Genomic DNA, 21,631 nt, shown 5'->3' on the forward strand with positions numbered 1-21,631 from the left:
TATATTATGAGCATTTTTAAAAGACTGAATCGGCATATCATCTTAAAATTTACAAAGTTACCATACACGCCTCGTCGTCAAGGGGAACGTCTTCTTCCACTGAAAGAATATTGTCAGAAAACCTGAAATAAATCAAGAATAATGCAAGTATTAAGACCTGAACCCTCGTGGGCTGGGAATAACACTGTCCCTTTAACCATTCAACCACAAATTTAACCATTCAACCACAATTTAATTTGTAAGAAGAGTAATAATCTATCAGATGGTTCTTTCATCCATCCACGGATCCTACGCCTAGGCAGGTTTGCTAATTCATGGGCAACAAAATTTGCCTCTCAGGAGTATGCTCAAAGATAACATGAGGAAAATCACATGCACTGAAGATAGCAGCTGCAGCTCCATATGATCTCTTGCCATTGTTCATCGTCTCCACCAATTTCAGATTGTCCGAGTTAACTTCGATTTGGTTGCACCCAATAGTAGCAGCTAGATTTAGGCTAAACCGCAAAGCCGAGGCTTCAGCCATAAGTGCATTGTTAGATATATATGAGCAATCTACCAAACGAGCTAAAAGAAATACACAGTAGATAAAACATGATCATTATAACAAAGAGAAGACTAGTCATGCAATGAGTAAAGTAGGCCACAATAACAAAGGCAAGACTAAATAGGCAAACTATTGAGAAGGAGACAAATATCATCTGAACATGTGTGTTAGAACAACATAAATCTAGAATAGATACTAGATCAAGAAACTATAGTAGACCCTCAAACAGTAAAAACACGAACACATACTGAGCATCGACAGTAGTGTGACAAATCAAACTAATCGATTCCATTGACGATGGTTACAGGGAGTATATATATCTCCTGGAGAGACACGACGATCGGAGGGAGATGCGTCGGTTCCAGGGAGTCGAGAGAGAGAGACGTCCGTGCGGGGGGAACCGCTCGAACGGTTGGGCAAGGGGAGATTTTCCCCTAATTTACATAATTAGTTGTAACATTCCCCCTAATCTACACTTGACCATGTGGAGTCATCTTCATGATTGTCCGGGAAGCTTTATCATCTCAAAACTCTTCTTCAAAAGTTCTTCATAAAAACTCTGATGAGAACATGAAACATAAACTTCACAACAATAGCATAATGTGATGTTATTGAACAAGGATATCTCAAGAAGAGACTCCCCCTGTTGCCTGCAAGTCTCTAAGTCGTCGAATACCAACTCCATGAACATATTTCTGGAATGTTGAATTTGGTAGAGACTTAGTAAATAAATCAGCAAGGTTGTCGCATGATTTAACTTGCAGAATGCTTATTTCCCCGCTTTTCTGAAGATTGTGAGGGAAAACCCATTTAGGAGAAATATGCTTAGTAATATTACTCTTGATGTATCCTGTTTGCATCTGTGCAACACAGGCCGCATTATCCTCATAGATAATGGTGGGTGATTTCATTGAACCAATTCCACATGACTGTTGTATGTGGTTTATCATTCTGCGAAGCCATACACATTCACATGATGCTTTAAATAATGAAATTATTTCAGAATGATTGGTAGATGTAGCAACTAGATCTGTTTTGAAGACTTCCATGATATAGTTGTACCACCATGTAGGAACACAAAGCCGGCCTGAGATCTGGCATTATGGGGATCACACAAATAACCGGCATCTGCATACCCAATCATATCAGAGTCCAGATTTTGCTGGAACTGGAAAAATAGGCCAAGATCCTTTGTGCCTTGGAGATATCGAAAGATATTCTTTACTCCAGACCAATGTCGTTTGGTGGGAGCTACGCTGTGTCTAGCAAGTAGATTCACTGCAAATGCAATATCAGGTCTTGTGCAATTTGCAAGATACATAAGCGCTCCAACAGCACTGAGATATGGAACTTCAGGTCCCAACACCTCTTCTCCATCATACCTTGGTCTGAACGGATCTTTCTCTACGTCTAGAGATCGAACCACCATAGGAGTTTTAGATGGATAGGATTTGTCCATATTGAATTTCTCCAATATTTTCTGGATATAGGCAGCTTGGTGTACCATGATTCCTGGGGGAAGGTGCTCAAGTTGAATACCTAAGCAAAATTTGGTTTTACCCAAATCCTTCATCTCAAATTCCATCTTTAGGTGATTGCGTGCTTCATCAATGTCTGGTGCACTGCCGATGATGTTGAGATCATCAACATACATAGAGATGATGCAAAATCCTGTAGAGGACTTCTTGATGAAGATACATGAGCAATCATCACTATTGGAGTAACCTTTCTAAAAAAGGAACTCACTTAGTCGGCTGTACCACATCCGTCCCGACTGTTTTAAGCCATACAATGACTTATTCAGCTTTACACAATACATGTTGCGTTTTGCACTCTTATTCGGGACAGAGATTCCGTCAGGAACCTTCATATATATGTCCGAATCTAGTGACCCGTAAAGATATGCGGTCACGACGTCCATCAACTGCATGGATAGACGATTTTGTACTGCCATAGATATAAGATATCGGAAAGTGGTTCCACTCATTACTGGAGAGTATGTCTCATTGAAATCAATGACGGGTTTCTGCGTAAAACCTTATGCTACGAGTCTTGCTTTATATCTCACCACCTCATTGTTCTCATTCCGTTTCCGGAGGAAAACCCATTTGAATCCCACAGGGAAAACATTGGGAGGTGTAGGTATTGCTTCAGTGAATACCTTCCTTTTGTTAAGCGAGGCAATTTCTGCTTGGATTGCATCCTTCCATTTAGGCCAGTCGGAGCGTCTTTGGCACTCGACGATAGACCTTGGATCATGATCAGTGATAAGGGTATCTGCAATCTTTTCAGCAAAATATATGTCGACAGTCATAGTCTTGCAGTCAAATGATTCTCCAGAATCAACATAGTTGATGGAAATTTCTTGCACCCCTAGAGACTCTTCGTGATTTCCCAATACGATTGAGTCTGGGTGTTCCGATGTTCCAGCTAGTTTGTGCACACTGGAGCTGGGTTGTGAAGGTTGCCCTTCCACTGGGTGTGAACTACCCATTAGGTGTTTGTCAACGTTGAGTTGACCTGCATTTACTGACTCCGAGGATTTTCTCCTCGATTTCCTTTGCTGCTTGCTAGAAGCTAGCTCCAGGTGAGAAGCCATACTACTCCCCCTCTTTTTAGGAACAGGGAGTTGAGTGGTTTTTATTGGTACCTCCACTCTTTCTGGCGCGTTTCTGGCCGGATTTAAGGATTTTGTAACACCTTTTAGATCAGTAAATGAATCTGGCAGATTATTTGCAAGATGTTGCAAATTAATGATCTTCCGAACTTGAAGTTCGGTCTCATGGGTACGTGGATCAGAGGATGAAATGGCATCAGCATTCCAATCGATTTCCGGGCATTATTTCTGGTACTTGAAATCTCCCCCTAATGCCGGAAAATGTTCCTCATTAAATATGCGATCAGCGTGACGGGCTGTGAACAGATCCTGAGTTAGGGGTTCCAGGTACTTGATAATCGACGGTGATTTGTACCCCACATAGATCCCCAACTTTCTGTGTGGGCCCATAGATGTTCGTTGTGGTGGTGAGATCGGGATGTATGCAGCACATCCGAACTTATGCAGATGGGAAATGCTTGGAGGATTTCCACGTACCAATTCCAGAGGGGAAGAACTGTGATATGCAGTTGGCCTCAATTGTATCAAGTCAGCAGCGTGTAAAACTGCATGACCCCAACAAGAGGTTGGCAAGTTGCAATTCGTCAACAAAGGTCTTGCGATGTGTTTAATCCTCTTAATTAATGATTCAGCCAAACCATTTTGTGTATGGACATATGGGACAGAGTGCTGAACTTCAATCCCCAAAGCCATGCAATAATCATTGAAAGCACGTGAGGAGAATTCTGCAGCGTTGTCCATTCGAATTGTCTTAATTCGACTTTCAGGATAATGGGCTTGCAACTTAATGACTTGCCGCATTATCTTGGCAAATGCATGGTTCCGTGTGGATAAAAGACACACATGTGACCATCATGTAGATGCGTCAATGAGAACCATGAAATACCTGAAAAGTCTAGATAATGGTTGAATGGGACCACAAATGTCTCCTTGAATACGTTCAAGAAACTGAAGTGGTTCAACTTGTATTTTGAGATGCGAGGGTCTCAAAATTAGCTTTCCCGTGGCACAAGACGTGCACACAAAATCAGAAGATTGAGGAAATTTTGACTCAAGCAAATTATGACCAATGGAATTGCTAGTAATTTTTCTCATCATCCCGATTCCGGGATGGCCCAGGCGATCATGCCAGGTTTGGAATGCGTCAACATTCTCAAAAATTACAGGCGGATGATACTTAAACCACTTCTCTTTGGGAAGATCAACATGAGCAGCAAAAGATTCACATAGAGAAGCTACTATCTCAGAGTCAAGTCCATACTTAGCGCTAAAATCTCTAGAAGTGTTTGTTTCAACAAAAGATTTAACGCAATCAAACTGGAAATTCATACCTGACTCCTTACCTTCTTCAAGCTCCCAATCTTCAGAGTTACGTTTGATTATTTCCAATAAATTCCACTTGTGGCCAATATTCTTCTTCATAAAAGAACCGGTACAAGAAGTGTCAAGCATGGTACGATCTTCATGAGAAAGCCGAGCATAAAAGTTTTGAGTGATAATTTCTTTCGAGAGCTCATGATTGGGGCATGAATATAGCATTGATTTAAGCCTCCCCCAAGCTTGAGCTATGCTTTCCCTGTCACGAGGCCAAAAGTTATAAATATAATTCCAATCACGATGTACTAAATGCATAGGATAAAACTTTTGATGAAATTCTAATTTCAACCGATTGTAGTCCCATGATCCAGTATCATCACATAGCCTATACCATGTCAACGCCTTATCCTTCAAAGATAAAGGAAAGACTTTCTTCTTTACCTCATCCTCGGACAAACCTGCAAGCTTAAATAAACCACAAACTTCATCTACATAGATTAGATGCAAGTCTGGATGTGATGATCCATCTCCTATAAAAGGACTAGCCAGCAGTTTCTCAAGCATACCCGAAGGAATTTCATAAAAGATATTTTCAAGTAGGTACCTCAGGTTGAGGAACAACTCCTCGTGCTTCCGTTCGTGGTGAAGATACCCCGAACAAACTCCTCAAAGGAACAGTTTCCATAGTGACAAGTGACAATAAATTTCAGCACAGTATATAAATGTTTCCTTACCAAATTCCACTTACCAAAGGCGCTTTCCTCCCCGGCAACGGCGCCAGAAAAGAGTCTTGATGACCCACAAGTATAGGGGGTCAATCGTAGTCCTTTTGATAAGTAAGAGTGTCAAACCCAATGAGGAGGAGAAGGCTCTGATAAACGGTTTTTAGCAAGGTAATAACTGCAAGCACTGAAAGTAGTGGTAACAAGTGATGGTGTAGTGAGGTGAAACGTAGCAAGCGAAAAGTAACAAGTAACAAGTAGTAGCAACGGTGCAGCAAGTGGCCCAATCCCTTTTGTAGCAAGGGACAAGCCTGAACAAAGTCTTATAAGAGGAAAAACGCTCCCGAGGACACACGGAAATTTCTGTCATGCTAGTTTCATCATGTTCATATGATTCGCGTTCGTTACTTTGATAGTTTGATATGTGGGTGGACCGGCGCTTGGGTACTGCCCTTACTTGGACAAGTATCCCACTTATGATTAACCCCTCTCGCAAGCATCCGCAACTACGAAAGAAGAATTAAGACAACGTCTAACCATAGCATTAAACTAGTGGATCCAAATCAGCCCCTTATGAAGCAACGCATAGACTGGGGTTTAAGCTTCTGTCACTCTAGCAACCCATCATCTACTTACTACTCCCCAATGCCTTCCTCTAGGCCCAAATATGGTGAAGTGTTATGTAGTCGACGTTCACATAACACCACTAGAGGAAAAACAACATACAACATATCAAAATACCGAACGAATACCAAATTCACATGACTATTATTAGCATGACTTATCCCATGTCCTCAGGAACAAAAGTAACTACTCACAAAGCATAATCATAATCATGATCAGAGGTGTAATGAATAGCATCAAGGATCTGAACATAAACTCTTCCACCAAGTAATCTAACTAGCATCAACTACAAAGAGTAATCAACACTACTAGCAACCTTACAAGTACCAATCGGAGTCGCGAGACGGAGATTGGTTACAAGAGATGAACTAGGGTTCGGAGAGGAGATGGTGCTGATGAAGATGTTGGTGGAGATGCCTCCCCTCCGACGAGAGGAGTGTTGGTGATGACGATGGCGACGATTTCCCCCTCCGGGAGGGAAGTTTCCCCGGCATGATCGTCCTGCCGGAGCTGTAGATTGGATGTGCTCAAGTTCCGCCTCGTGGCGGCGGAGAATCCACGAAAAAGCTCCACCTTGATTTTTTTCCGGACGAAACCCTTCATATAGCAAAAGAGGGGGGCAGTGGGCCACCAGGGTGCCCACAAGCCCTGTTGCCGCGGCCAGGGGGTAGGCCGCGACAACCAGGCTTGTGGGCCCCTGGTTGCTCCCCTCTGACACTTCTTTTGCCCAGTATTTTTTATATATTCCCAAAAAAATCCAAGTTCATTTTCAGGGCATTTGGAGTTGCGCAGAATAGAGGACTCAGACTTGCTCCTTTTCCAGTCCAGAATTCCAGCTGTCGGTATTCTCCCTCTTCAAATAAACCTTGCAAAATAAGAGAGAAAAGGCATAAGTAAGGTTCCACAAAGTATAATAACAGTCCATAAAGCGATAAATATCAACATGAAAGCATGATGCAAAATGGACGTATCACAGGACATACGTGATGATTCAAGAGATGAAATTGGGATTTCATGCTCGTGCCCTTGTTGAGAGGTATGAGACCTCCGACAATATTCTTTGTCTGCAAAAGTAAAGGAGAAGAGCTCAATCATTGAGCATGTGCTCAGATTGTGTGAGTACTACAATCGCTTGAATCGAGTGGGAGTTGATCTTCCAGATGAGACAGTGATAGTTCTCCAAAGTCATTGACACCAAGCTACTAGAGCTTCGTGATGAACTATAGCATATCAAGGATGGATATGATGGTCCTTGAGCTATTCGCGATGTTTGACACCGCGGAAGTAGAAATCGAAAAGGAGCATCAATTGTTGATGGTTTGTGGAACCGCTAGTTTCAAGAAGGGAAAGGGCATGAAGGGATACTTCATTAAACGCAAACCAGTTGCTGCTCTAGTGAAGAGACCCAAGGTTGAACCCAAACCCGAGACTAAGTGCTTCTGTAATGAGGGGAACAGTCACTGAAGAGGAACTACCATAGACGCTTGGTAGATGAGAAGGCTCGCAAAGTCGACAAAAGTATATTGGACATACATGATATTGATGTGTACTTTACTAGTACTCCTAGTAGCACCAGGGTATTAGATACCGGTTCGGTTGCTAAGTATTAGTAACTTGAAATAAAAGCTACGGAAAAAATAGAGACTAGCTAAAAGCGAGGTGACGATGTGTGTTGGAAGTGTTTCCAAGGTTGATATGATCACACATCGCACGCTCCCTCTACCATCAAGATTAGTGTTAAACCTAAATAATTGTTATTTGGTGTTTGCGTTAAGCATAGACATGATTGGATTATGTTAATGGCAAAAAATACCATTCATCTAAAGAGAATAATGGTTATTCTGTTTACTTGAATGATACCTTAAATGGTCTTGCACCTAGAATGAATGGTTTATTGAATCTCGATCGTACTGATACACATATTCACAATATTGTTGCCAAAAGATACAAAATAGTAATGATAGTACCACTTACTTGTGGCACTGCTGCTTGAGCCATGTTGGTATAAAATGCATGAAGAAGCTCCATGCTGATGGATCTTTGTACTCACTCATTTTTGAAACGTTTGAGACATGCAAACCATGCCTGTTGGTATAAACGCATGAAGAAACTCCATGCGGATGGATCATTTGACTCACTTGATTTTTGAATCACTTGAGACATGCAAATCATACCACATGGGCAAGATGACTGAAGACCTCTTTTTCCAGTGAGATGGAACAAGAATGTAACTTGTTGGAAGTAATACATTTTGATGTGTGCAGTCCGATGAGTACTGAGGCACGCAGTGGATATCATTATGTTCATACTTCACAAATAATTTGAGTAGATACTAGTGTATTTACTTGATGAAACACATGTCTGAATTATTGAAAAAGGTTCAAGTAATTTCAGAGTGAAGTTGAAGATCATCATGACAAGAGAATAATATGTCTACGGTGTGATCGTGGAGATAATCATATATATCTGAGTTACGAGTTTGGTAAACGTTTAAGACAAGGTGAAAATTGTTTCACGTGAAAAATGTTTCACAACTCATGCCACCTGGAACACCATAGTCTGATGGTGTGTCCGTATGTCATAATCGTGCACTATTAGACATAGTGTATACTATGATATTTCTTATCAAATTAGCACTATCGTTTATGGGTTAGGCATTAGAGACAACCCCATTCACTTTAAATAGGGCACCACTCAGTTCCGTTGAGATGACAATGTATGAACTATGGTTTAGAGAAACCTTAGCTGTCATTTCTTAAGAGTTTGAGGCTGCGATGCTTATGTGAAAGAGTTTCAGCCGGATAAGCTCGAACCCAAAGCGGATAAATGCATCTTCATAGGACACCCAAAACAGTTGGGTATACCTCCTATCTCAGACCCGGAAGCAAAAGTGTTTGCTTCTAGAGACGGGTCTTTTCTCGAGGAAAGATTTCTCTCGAAAGAGTTGAGTGCCAGTATGGTGGATACTTGATGAGGTTATTGAACCATCACTTCGACCAGTGTATGGCAGGGCGCAGGAAGTTGTTCCTGTGGCGCCTACACCAATTGAAGTGGAAGCTTATGATGGTGACCATGAAGTTTCGGATAAAGTCACTGCCAAAACCCTCGTAGGCGGACAAGGATGTGTACTACTACAGAGTGGTGTGGTAATCCTGTCTTAGAGGTCATGTTGTTGGACAACAATGAACCTATGAGATATGGAGAAGTGATGGTGGGCCCGGACTACGACAAATGGCTGGAGGCCATGAAATCCGAGAGAGGATCCATGTATGAAAAAACAAAGTATAGACTTTGGAGGAACCACTTGATGGTCATAAGACTATTAATTGTGAATGGATCTTTAAAAGGAAGACATCCGATGATGGTGAAAAGTCAACATTAAGAAAGCTCGACTTGTCGCAAAGGTGTTTTCGACAAAGTTCAAAGAGTTGGCTACAATGAGACTTTCTCACTTGTAGCGATGCTGAAAGTCTGTTGAAATTATGTTAGCAGTTGATGCATCATTTATGAAATATTGCAGATAGGATGTCAAAATATTGTTTCCTCGACGGTTTCCTTGAGGAAAGGTTGTATGTGATACAACCAGAAGATTTTGTCGATCCTAAAGGGTGCTAACAAGTATGCAAAGCTCCAGCGATCCTTCTATGGACTGGAGCAAGCATCTCAGAGTTGGAATATACACTTTGATGAGATGATCAAAGTTTTTGGTTCTATACAAAGTTTGTGAGAAACTTGTATTTCCAAAAGGTGAGTGGGAGCACTATAGAATTTCTAATGAATATATGTGGTCGACATACTGTTGATCGGAAATAATGTAGAATTTCTGCAAAGCATAAAGGGTTGTTTGAAAAGGAGTTTTTTCAAAGGAAAACCTAGATGTAGCTACTTGAGAGTTGAGCATCAAGATCTATAAAGATAGTTCAAAGTGCTTAATGGAACTTTCAACGAAATGCATGTCTTGACAAGTGTTTGAAGGAGTTCAAAATAGATCAGCAAAGAAGGAGTTCTTGGCTATGTTGTAAGGTGTAAATTTGAGTACGACTCAAAGCCCGACCACGACATAAGAAAGAGAAAGGACGAATGTTGTCCCCTATGCATTAGATGTAGGCTCTACAAGTATGCTATGTTGTGTACCACACCTAAAGCGTGCCTTGCCATGAGTTAGTCGTGGGGTACAAGAGTGATCCAGGAATGGATCACTCGACAACGGTCGAAGTTATCCTTAGTAACTAATGGACTAAAGAATTTTTCTCAATCATGGAGGTGATTAAAGAGTTCATCGTAAAGGAGTTACGTCGATGCAAGCTTTGTCACTAATCCGGAGGACTATGAGTAGTAAACCGGATTCGTATAGTGGAGCAATCATTTGGAATGCTTCCAGATGGGGTGTCACTAATCCGGAGGACTATGAGTAGTAAACCGGATTCGTATAGTGGAGCAATCATTTGGAATGCTTCCAGATGGGGCGTAGTAGCATCTATAGGATGACGTAGAGATTTGTAAAGCACACACAGATCTGAAAGGTTCAGACCCGTTGACTATAAACCTCTCCCACAAGCAAGACATGATCGAACCCCAGAACTGTATGGGTGTTGAATTCATTGCAATCACATAGTGATGTGAACTAGATTATTGACTCTAGTGCAAGTGGGAGACTGTTGGAAATATGCCCTAGAGGCAATAATAAAATGGTTATTATCACATTTCCTTGTTCATGATAATCGTCTATTGTTCATGTTATAATTGTATTGACAGGAAACAGTAATACATGTGTGGATAAATAGATCACAATGTGTCCCTAGCAAGCCTCTAGTTGGCTAGCTCATTGATCAATAGATGATCATGGTTTCCTGATCATGGACATTGGATGTCATTGATAACGGGATCACATCATTAGGAGAATGATGTGATGGACAAGACCCAATCCTAAGCATAGCACTCGATCATGTTGTTCGTATGCTAAAGCTTTTCTAATGTCAAGTATCTTTTCCTTCGACCGTGAGATTGTGCAACTCCCGGATACCGTAGGAGTGCTTTGGGTGTATCAAACGTCACAACGTAACTGGGTCACTATAAAGGTGCACTACGGGTATCTCCGAAAGCATCTGTTGGGTTGGTACGAATCGAGATCGGGATTTGTCACTCGTGTGACGGAGAGGTATCTCTGGGACCACTCGGTAGAACATCATCATAATGAGCTCAATGTGACTAAGGAGTTAGTCACGTGATGATGTGCTATGGAACGAGTAAAGAGACTTGCCGGCAACGAGATTGAACAAGGTATGGGGATACCGACGATCGAATCTCGGGCAAGTTCTATACCGGTAGACAAAGGGAATTGTATACGGGATTGATTGAATCCTTGACATCGTGGTTCATCCGATGAGATCATCGTGGAACATGCGGGAGCCACCATGGGTATCCAGACCCCGCTGATGGTTATTGTCCGGAGAGGTGTCTCGGTCATGTCTGCATGCCTCCCGATTGCGATTCCTAATCTTTTTTATTTATGAATATGAACCCGTAGGTTCTACACACTTAAGGTTCGATGACACTAGGGTTATAGGGAATTGTTATACGAGGTTGGCGAAGGTTGTTCGGAGTCCCGGATGAGATCCCGGACGTCACGAGGAGCTCCGGAATGGTCCGGAGGTAAAGAATTATATATAGGAAGTGAGGATTTGGTCGCCGGAATTGTTTCGGGCGACACCGGTAATGTACCGGGACCACCGAAAGGGTTTCGGGGGTCCACCGGGAGGGGCCACCAGCCCCAAAGGCTAGTGTGGGCCAAAAGGTGGAAGGGAACCAACCCAGAGTAGGCTGGTGCGCCTCCCACCTAGGCCCAAGGCGCCACAAGAGAGGGAAGGGGGGAACCCTAGTACAGATGGGCCTAAGGCCCATCTGGGGTGCGCCACCCCCCTCTCTCTTGCCCTGGCCGTCGCCACCAGCCCTAGATGGGGTTGCCGCACACTTTGGAGGTGGGAACTCTAAAGGGGGCGCCCCCTCCCTCTCCTCCTATATATATGGAGGTTTTGGCTGATTTGAGACACACGAAATCTCTCTCTCGGCGCAACCCTGTTTCTCCTCTTTCTCCTCTTCCACGGTGCTTGGCGAAGCCCTGTCGGAATACCTCGTAGCTCCAGCACCACCACGCCGTCGTGATGCCGGAGCTTTCCCTCAACCTCTCCCTCCTCCTTGCTGGATCAAGGCGCGGGAGACGTCACCGGGTTGTACGTGTGTTGAACACGGAGGTGCCGTGATTTGGCACATAGATCGGAACTGACCGCGATCCGAATCGCTGCGAGTACGACTCCATCGACTGCGTTCATAGTAACGCTTCCGCTTAGCGATCTTCAAAGGTATGAAGATGCTCTACAACCTCTCTCGTTGCTGGCCTCTCCATAGATAGATCATTGTATGGCGTAGGAAAATTTTGAATTTACTATGTTCTCCAACATCAAGTATCACCAGAGATCTAGCCATGGACAAGGATGCGTGAAAGCTTGCTATACGTGTGCCAAAACCATGAATTATTCGCGAGATCTTATGAATTTCACCTCTAATCCATCCCAATTTCTTATTTGATTATACTAAAAGCTTTGTTGTTGTTTTTTAAATTCAATTAGGTTCTTTTTCTTTACCTAATAATAAAGAGGCTAGCGCTTTTGTCAGAAAACCCGCCGCCGCCGTTTTTGCAAAAAAACCCTCATATTTTATGATAATTAACCCACAGTCATGTTTTCACTGAGATAACGTTTCGTTATTAATAGGCGAGACGTGGGGCAGGCGGATCGGTACGGGCGAAAAAAAACACCCGCACGATGCTCCTAATCCAATCTCCACCTCCACGCCCCGCCCCACAGTGCGCCGCCGGCCTAATCCTTCGTCGCCGCACGCCGCCCCTTCCCCCTGGATCCCATCTCTCCACCGTCCTCCATATCCCGGCATCCTCCACCTCTGGCCATCTCTAGCGTAATTCACCTTCTCGTGTTGTTCCTTTCCCGTCCGCGGCAGTCTGATGGCGGCGCTCCGTGAAGTGGAGGCTGGACGGGGAGAAGACTGGCGGGGGCGGGTAGGGGGAGAAGAGGGGCGGGGCCTCACCGCGGCGAGCAGAGGAAGAAGGTTGAGGTCCAGATGGAGCTCCACCAGTTTCGCCTCTTTGGCGCTCAACGTCGTCGAGCTCACCTAGCTCCTTGGCGAGCTCCTGGGCGTCTTGGATGGCGCCGGAGATCTGATGCAGAGCCTTGCCCTTGCTGAACAGCTTCTTGGTCCGCTTGAAGAACTTGTTGACCCTGTTCTTGAGGTTGTTGGGGCCGAGGTCGCCATGGCTCCCGTCGTACACACGGACCATGTAGGCGTCCACGGCGTCCTCCATGTTGTAGGAGAGCTCCCGGACCTTGGCCGCCCAGACCTGGACCTGCCGACGGACGTACATCATCTCCAGCTCCGTGGTGAGGGACTGGATGCCCTTCTTCACGCGGCTGGTGAGGGTGAACTCGGCCGCGAGAAGCTCGCCGAGCTTGCAGAGGAGGGGGCTCAGCGCCCCGGTCGCGACCTGCATTATTGTTGTGGTCGATTGGATCTAATTAATGGCGTGGCGGCTCTCCGGTAGCTTGTCTCCAGCGAGGATGGTGAGGTGGACGGGCGGCTGGTGTATGGAAGGTACGAGTCCTCTCCGGCGACCGGCGAGAGTGGTGTGCTTTGCTCCCAGTCCCGGTCCCGGATCTGGCGAGGTGGTGGTAGGTTGTACAGACTACAGAGGAGTGAGGAGAGCAGCAAGGCAGGAGGACTCGCTTCTGTGCGCGTGGACTCGGGTTGACTCAACGACTCCGGCGATCTAGAGATTTAGCAGGACGTTTAGTTTCTGGCGTGTGAACGTTTAGTTATCCAATGAAAATTTATATAAATATAAATATAAAATAAAATCTCTCCCTAATCTCTTCCTAATCTCCTCTAATAATAAAGCGCAGTTCGCTTTTGTCGTCCGTCACGGCCTTTTTGCAAAAAAGCTCCTATCATTTTTGTTATTCAACCCACACTATAGTTTTAAGTGATTCAAGAGGAGGAAGAATAAGAACCAGCGGGCGACGGCTCTGGATCGGGATCCCCTCCCGTTCAGACGCTCGAGAACGGTCGGGGCGACACGCCGCGGCGGCTGGGTGTGGGGCGTGGTGCGACGGCTGACGCGAGGACAGGACGCGGCCTATCTTTTAGATTTTTCGTGCTGACGGGCGAGAAGGCGATGGAGCTTGGAGGCGAGGGAGCTCGAGGAACGACCTTGTCGCTGGAAAAACGAGGCTGAGGGGGCGGGCGGAGCGCAGGGGCGCGAGCACGTGGAGGCGGAGAGGTCGGGCCAACGCGGGGCGGTGCGGGAGGCCACCGAGAAGGGGCGGCGCGGACGACCGGGACGGGGCGATGCGGGGGGCCACCGGGAAGGGGCGGCGCGGACGACCGGGACGGGGCGATGCGGGGGGCCACCGGGAAGGGGCGGCGCGGACGACCGGGACGACGCGGGGCGCGCTAACACCGGCTGCGAGCAGAGTGGCGCACGGGGGCAATCCCTCCCGTGCGGCCGCAGCCGAGATAGAAACAGCGGAAGCGCACGCAGCGGCACGCGCCAGGCCGGGGCACGCCACGGTGCCGCCCACGCGCCCTCCTCGCCTCTCTCGCCACGGACGTGTGGGCTCCCCTACACCCCATCGCCACCGCCCGCGCAACGGAACGGGCATGCCACGCGCCCCCTCCATCCCGTTTCCTCCTCCTGCTGCTCCTTTTTCTCGACTCTCCGCCCTCGCGCGAACCAACAAGCACAGCGAGCGAGGCTGCACGGCGACGGCAACAAGCGACCCGTTTTCCTCCGATCTGTTTCCGTTCTAGGTACGCGCGTCGTCTGCTTCCGGCCGCCGTCTTCTTGGTTTCTGCCGGTCCGCGGCTGACGGCAACGGTGTTCTTGGTTTCCACTACGTAATCCTTCAGACGTCTGGCGAGCAGGGTATGGTCGCCATGCTGCCCGCCGCGAGGGGAGACGCCGCCCCAGCCACCAGCACCGGCGCTGCCCCAACCACCAGTGTCGGCGCCGCCGAGAAGCTCGTCCACCGTGGGTAAGGCCCCTTGCTCGTTCTTGGTGCGGTTCCAGATCTCGTTTCGTTTGGGGTCGCCTTTCAGTCAATGGGTTATTCCACTGTTTATCTCCATCGTTGTATGAATGGAGCTCACGTCGGGAGTAAATGGACGCGCGCGAGGGCCGTGCTCATGCCCCACTACTGCTGACGTAGTAGCTTCCGATCCGCAGGCCCGTCACCGACGGCAAGTGCAAGAAGAAGGCCCCGAGGATGGTCCACAAGGCCGAGATGCGCCACCACGGGGTCGGTCCGCTCCACCCGCACTTCCCCGCCGGCCGCCGCGGAGCTCTACTCCCTCGCCTCCGAAGGCCCCGCTCTCAATGCTGCGCCGCGGTCGAGGGAGGTGGCGGAGGAGCTGCCGCTGCGGCCCGCAGAGCTCGGAGAAGGAATGGCCCTGAACGGCAACGCCCCCTTGCCCTTTCTGTTGACCCCCGTCCCGTCGAAGCTCAACCCATCTCTGTCGTTACGGCCTGCTAGAGATGTGGAGGGGCGTCGTGCAAGGAGGTGGCGACACAGTACCAGCGCTCGAGACCCATTGGAGGAGGAGGCGTTGAGCACTCATGGGATGGTTCTTGGTCACGATCGTCCTCGTGTGCTGCTCGAGAAAGGAGAAAAAGGAGAAGCAAAGGTGTGGTGAGGAAGGCACGCTGGGTGTGTGGAAGACCAAGAAGATAAGGTTCAGAGGGAATTAGCGGTGGGAGGGCCAAACGGCACACGTCGCCCATGCAAACAAGGGGATTAAAACAAAGAAAAAAAAATAATTTATGGGTTTAGTTCTACATTTTTGACAAAATATTTAAATCCTTTGTGCCCATTGTGACACAAACACATGGCGGAACCATATATGCCTAGACGAGAATGAAATAAGTACATAAATTATTTTGGAGCCCTGCTGATTCCGGTTTATACAAGTGCATGCTAAACCATGGGTGACAAAACACAGTTCGGTTTTCAATTAGTAGCTGAATTCTGGAAGAATGTGCTTCGAAGTTGAAAAAAATAGACTAAACAGAAGTCGCACCGCTCGTTTCAACCATTGTCCCTAGACCCATAGCAACGCACGGGCATTTTTCTTAGTAGATATTAAACTAGAGGATAACGTGCGCTTTGTCACGTCGTTTTGGGTTTTGGAATTGGGGCTGAGCAAACACGGATCTGCAGGGACGCTATTTGGGTTGGCCGTGTAGGCCACTCCTTGCCATGTTGGTAGGTTTTATTCGGGTTTTTTCTTTTCTTTTATCTCTATTGTTTTTTTCATGTTCATCTATGTATTTGTTTTATTCTTTATTTTTAGATTTGTTTATATTTATCATATTTAAATTATAGAAAAAATTTCAAAATCATTTTTTTAATTATGAACATATTTTGAAGTTTCGTGATTTTTTCCGTATTTGTGAACAATTCTTAAATGACAAACATTTCATAAATCCGTGAAGGTTTCTCTTAAATTCGTGACCTTTAAAAAAACATGAACAATTCTATAACTCCTGAATATACTTTTCCTTATTCGTGAAGAGTTTTGAAATTTATGAGCATTTTTTAAGTTTAGAATGTTTTTTTTCAAAGTTCATAAAATTCAAACTTATGAATGTTTTAAAAGATTTTAAAGTTTAAGTGAATGTCGGTTTTGATACTGTTATATGAAACCCATGACTCAACCAAACCCTTACAGACGGGCCCACTTAAAAATAAAATGAAGGTCTTTTCTTAGCGTCTTGATAATTGCCACACAAACACATGTCGACTTCGAACGTTTTAAGTGACAATTTAGTGACGCGAGGATGATAATTTTAGTTGTCAAGCATGATAACTTCCTATTCGGAAGACAATTTTTAATCACCTTTTAAAAGTTATCATAAAAAATGTAAGAGACACTTAGTATTATTTAGCTTATTTTCTCAAATACTGTAGCAGACTAGTACTGATTGAAGTATTTTATCCCATCTGCCCTTTCCTGTGTAGTAGTACGCACTCCAAAAACCTCCTCGGGGAGCCTAGAAGTCCAGTCCAGTCCAGGGTCCAGCTAGCCGGGCTCTCTCGAGGCGACGTGACGGCTGGAGCGGAACTCTCCCGAGCACCGAGACGGACGCGCCAGATCCAACGGCCAACGCGGGGAGGGGCCCTCCCGCAACGGCGCGGCCGCACCTGTCCGTCCGTTCCTCCCTCCCTCCCTCGTCGCCACCCCGTGCTCACACCCCTCACACGGAGAACCCACGAGAGCCCCACCGCCGGTAGAAGCCACCAAAAACCCCGGCCACCCGCTGCCGATCCGCGCACCGCAGGCCGGCACACACCCCACCTCGCCGTCGCCTCGCCTCGTGAACCGCCAGCGCCCTCCCCGCCTCTGCTGCACGCGCGCAGGGTTCAGCCAGGGCTTTAGCGTGACGGCCGGGATGAAATCCCCGTCCCTGGAGCCCGCCGCCGCGCCGATCCCCCGGGGCGGGGCTTTCGGGCGGGTCCGGGTCGCCCACGGCGCGCGGGGGCCGCGGCGCGTCGTCGGCGCCGGCCTCGCTGCGACCGCCGGCCGCCTGAAGGTGCTCGTCGCTGCGCTCCCGAGGCCCCTCGATCGGCTCATGCGCGCGCCGGAGGGCGCCGTGGCACTGGCGCGGGAGGTGGGTCGCGTCGAAGTCGGAAATCAGCGTGCGCGCCAATGTGGCGTGTTTCCCCCTTTGTGTCTCACTGTGATTGACTGATGGTTGCTGCTGCAGGCTGATGAGGCCCAGGGGTGTGTGGCTTCCGCTGAGATTTCGTCACCACCTGCTCCTGCTGGTGAGTTTGCTCCCCTGAGCCATTGACATTGCGAAACAGAAATGGTGAAACCTAACCTGTTTTTTATGATGGTCTTGCCGTCCGTCCGTCTGTCTGTCTGTGTTGCCTCTAGTTCCTGGGGGCACAGTGCGTGCCAGATTTGTGCTAAAAGAGCGGTGTGCCTTCGGTCAGAGCTTCAAACTGGTCGGTGACGTCCCGGCGCTCGGCCACTGGGAACCGGCAAACGCGGTCGCTTTGGATTGGTCGGAAGGTCACAATTGGACAGTAGAGAAAGTGAGACTCCGGTTATGCACAACGTTTCATACTTTAGTAGCCTCTTTTGTGTTACTTCATCATCTCTTTTCTGTTTTCAACACAACAGGATTTGCCTGCCAACAGGTCGATTGAGCTCAAGTTCTTGCTGCGAGAGTCCTCGGGAAAGTTCCACTGGCAGAAAGGACCTAATAGAATCCTACAGACAGGTGAAACCACAAAGACTTTGGTGGTCTACGAAGATTGGGGTAGTGCGAAGAATCAGAAAGTAGCAGAGGAGGACACGCCGGTTGAAATGATGGACACAGTTGTTGCCGAGGATGATCAAGGCAGAAATGGTGGTGTTTCGGCAAATGAGCTACAATTGGGTGACAATCAAGAGATCAAAGAGTCAGCTGTGGCCAAGCCAATCCCTCGGGGTGGAGCTTTCGGGCCGGGACGGGTCGCGTACGGCATGCGTGGGCCGCAGCGGGTCGTTGGTGCCGGCCTGGCTGGGACCGCTGGTCGCCTGAGTGTGCTCGTCTCCGCGTTACCAAAGCCCCTTGAGCAGCAAATGCCCGCGCAGGAGGGCGGCGTAGAACTAGCACCGGAGGTTTGTCGCATCAAAATCTGAATAGGCGTGCGTGTTAATGTGGCGTGTTTCCCCCTTCACTCCATTGTGATTGACTGATGGTTAGATGGTTGCTGTTGCAGGCTGATGCGGTCCAGGGGGAAGTGGCCTCTGCTGAGATTCCGTCACCACTTGGTGAGTTTGCTTCGCTGAGCCATTGACATTGTGAAACAATGGTAAAACCTGATCTATTTTTTTTATGATGGATCTTTGGTCTTTTTTTCTGTCTGTCTCTATCTGTTGCCTCCAGTTCCTGGAAGCACGGTGCGTGTCAGATTTGTGCTAAGAGAGCAGTGCACCTTCGGCCATAGCTTCCACCTGGTCGGTGATGACCCGGCACTCGGCCTCTGGGAACTGTCGAATGCGGTCGCTTTGGATTGGTCCGAAGGCCATGATTGGACAGTACAGAAAGTGAGACTCTGGTTATGCAAAATGTTTGATGATTTGGCCTATTTTGAGTAACTTCATCATCATTCTTTCTTTTTTTTTGAACAGGATTTGCCTGCCAACAGGTTGATTGAGTTCAAGTTCTTGCTCCAAGATTCCTTGGGAAAGTTTCGTTGGCAGAATGGGCCTAATAGAAGCCTATGGACAGGTGAAACCACAAAGACGATGGTAGTCTTTGAAGATTGGGATAATGTGAAGAATCAAAAAGTAGGAGAGGAAGAGGACACACCAGTTGAAATGATGGAGGCAGGTGTTGCCAATGATGATCAAGGCGGAAATGGTGTTGTTTCGGTAAATGAGCTACAAGTGGGTGACAACCAAGAGATCAAAGAGGACGAATCAAGTATAGGCAATGATGAAAATTCAATGGATGCTGCTATTGTATCTGTTGTACAGGAAATAGTGAAGGCATGTGACGCTGATCAACCAGAGGTAATGGTTTAATACAATATCCATCAGTACCTTAGTATGGAAGATAAACATTATTTACCACTGAAATTCCATAGACATCTTTATGCCTTACCACCTGTTCTGCTGAAAGTAAGTAGTTCAGTGTACCTTGTATACTTCAATGCTTTGCCGAATGAAACATGACGCCTATCAATTTTGTTAGTCACTCCATTTCTGGTACCAGATCTGGATTACATTTGAGAGGGAGTGATGATCTGTTCTGAATTATAGATGACGTTGTTCAAAATTGTGTGCTATGTTCTGGAGCACCACATGTTTGCTGATTCTTTTACAAGAGAACGTCTAAGAACTGTCAGCATGAACTGAGCTATTTATCAAGCATTAGATCATTCGTTTCATTAGAAGGTGGAAAGCCATGTGTTTAAAGTGACATAAATCAGGGGTTCTCTTTGAAATATCAGTACTTTTAATTTCTAGTGCAAGCTGCATAAATATCATCAATGATCCTGGCTAATAGTTCATATTATCATTTTTTGAGTGCTAGTTAATCATTTTGGTAAGTTCCTCCTATTTGTTAGACTCACACAATGTTTTTTTGATTCTGAATCAGCTGTTGATGGATGAGCAGGAGGAAACTAGAGACGAGCTTCATGATGAAGTAGACACAGCACCCCAGAATGGCAGTGCCACGGCCTATGCCGGTAATGTTTACGATGAAACGACCGATGATGATAGTATCTCATCCGACGACGGTGTTCTGGTTAAGCATGGGCTGGCGGGAGCTTTTGAGCGCGAGGTTCTTTGGGGTTGGAAGGCCTTGCAGCGGCTTGTCAGCTTCAAAATGGATACATGAATGATGCAGCTTGCTATATAGCGCGTGATGATGTTTTAGATGGCATGCCGTTCCTTTGAAGGATGTAGCGGAGAACACTAGCAGGTAGCAGCTACTGGGTATTTGTTTGCGGCACTCTGTTGTGTGTACATAGTTTCTCCGAGTCCTCGGAGAAACGCTGTTTTTGGCAAGGGATTGTAACATGTTATCAATAAGCTATGATCGGTCTGTCGACAGTTTGTGAAGCAGACCCGTTTCAACCCAATGAAGATGATATCCTCCACAAGGGCTGTCAGTGTCGTGCATATTCGTTGAAGGACATTATGTTTCAGAACAGAATTGCGCAAAAAGTCGGTTGATGATTGTGCTACATTGCTCTGTTTGAATAATTGAAGGAAGAATGTAAATCTAGAGCTTAGCCACAGGCCCACAGGTTTCACAGGCAATTCGGCTCATCTGCCCACCAAAGATTAGCTAAGCTGATGATCATGTTGCTGGTAACAAAGGAGTTACCACTGCTTGTTGCCCACCCACCCCCCAACCCAAAAAAGCAAATCAGCGCTCGTGTTTGTTTAATCGCCCAAAAGATATCATGTCTTGAGTCTTTTTCTTTTCTTTTGGGTAACACTTTGCTTTCTATTGAGCTGCCTTTTCCATTTGCGACGTCTAATGGAGCTCACGGTGGGTGGCCCTATCGGCCATCGTTATCCCAAAGATGCTTTGCAAGTTGCAGGTGAAGAATAGGTATGTTGTTATTAGGAGAAGATGAGCCAATCAGAAGCCGGAAATGAAAACTTGTAGCCGTCAACGTCTTGATGGTGAACCCATGCGTAAACGAAAGTAGAAAAGTGGAGCCAATTGTCTTTGATTTAAATATAAAAGGAGAGAATTGTGGACTTTGACCCATAAAGAAAATGAGAATACGAAGGAGGAAGGTAGAACTACCTGTCATGAAGACTTCTTATGTGCGTGTTCAGATTTGAATCCTTGGCCTCAATGACTCGATCAAATAAGTCCTTTCTTGAACTTCGCAGCAAAGCACTTTGAAACTACATGTCAGGGCATGTACAATGACGTCATATGGATACAGATACCCCATGATAAAAAGTAGCTTGAGGCATCTATATTGTTTTTTTCTCTTCAATACAAGCTATCATTCGGGTGCCTCATTAAAGAATAAAAAATAAAGACTCTAATACACATGCATCTCTACTTTTCATTCTAACTTTTTCAGCTTTTTACACCGGGCCACACATTTTTCTTCAAGCGCCCCCCTCCTGCATAGGATCCCGCTTCCTTATCCGAACATACTTTTTCTGTCATCCGATCTTACATGGCATACGGGGCATCACCCTGAGGCT

At 46.4% G+C, this 21,631-nt stretch overlaps 1 protein-coding gene across 2 annotated transcripts; it reads left to right on the plus strand.

Annotated features, from left to right (window-relative positions):
* The first annotated feature begins 17,022 nt into the window (after positions 1-17,022).
* Positions 17,023-20,515, plus strand: LOC123445998. Of its 2 annotated transcripts, none has more exons than XM_045122825.1 (8): positions 17,023-17,561; positions 17,658-17,718; positions 17,831-17,991; positions 18,080-18,562; positions 18,664-18,715; positions 18,831-18,991; positions 19,076-19,459; positions 20,067-20,515. In XM_045122825.1, exons 1-8 carry the CDS (start codon positions 17,343-17,345, stop codon positions 20,289-20,291), a joined length of 1,746 nt encoding a protein of 581 aa, XP_044978760.1. In that variant the 5' UTR covers positions 17,023-17,342; the 3' UTR covers positions 20,292-20,515. The 2 variants fall into 2 exon arrangements, with proteins under 2 accessions (XP_044978760.1, XP_044978759.1); XM_045122824.1 differs by having other exon boundaries at positions 17,034-17,561; positions 20,049-20,515.
* The last annotated feature ends 1,116 nt before the right edge of the window (positions 20,516-21,631 follow it).

Source organism: Hordeum vulgare, chromosome 1H (genome assembly GCF_904849725.1).
Source record: "Hordeum vulgare subsp. vulgare chromosome 1H, MorexV3_pseudomolecules_assembly, whole genome shotgun sequence".
Taxonomy (NCBI): domain Eukaryota; kingdom Viridiplantae; phylum Streptophyta; class Magnoliopsida; order Poales; family Poaceae; genus Hordeum; species Hordeum vulgare.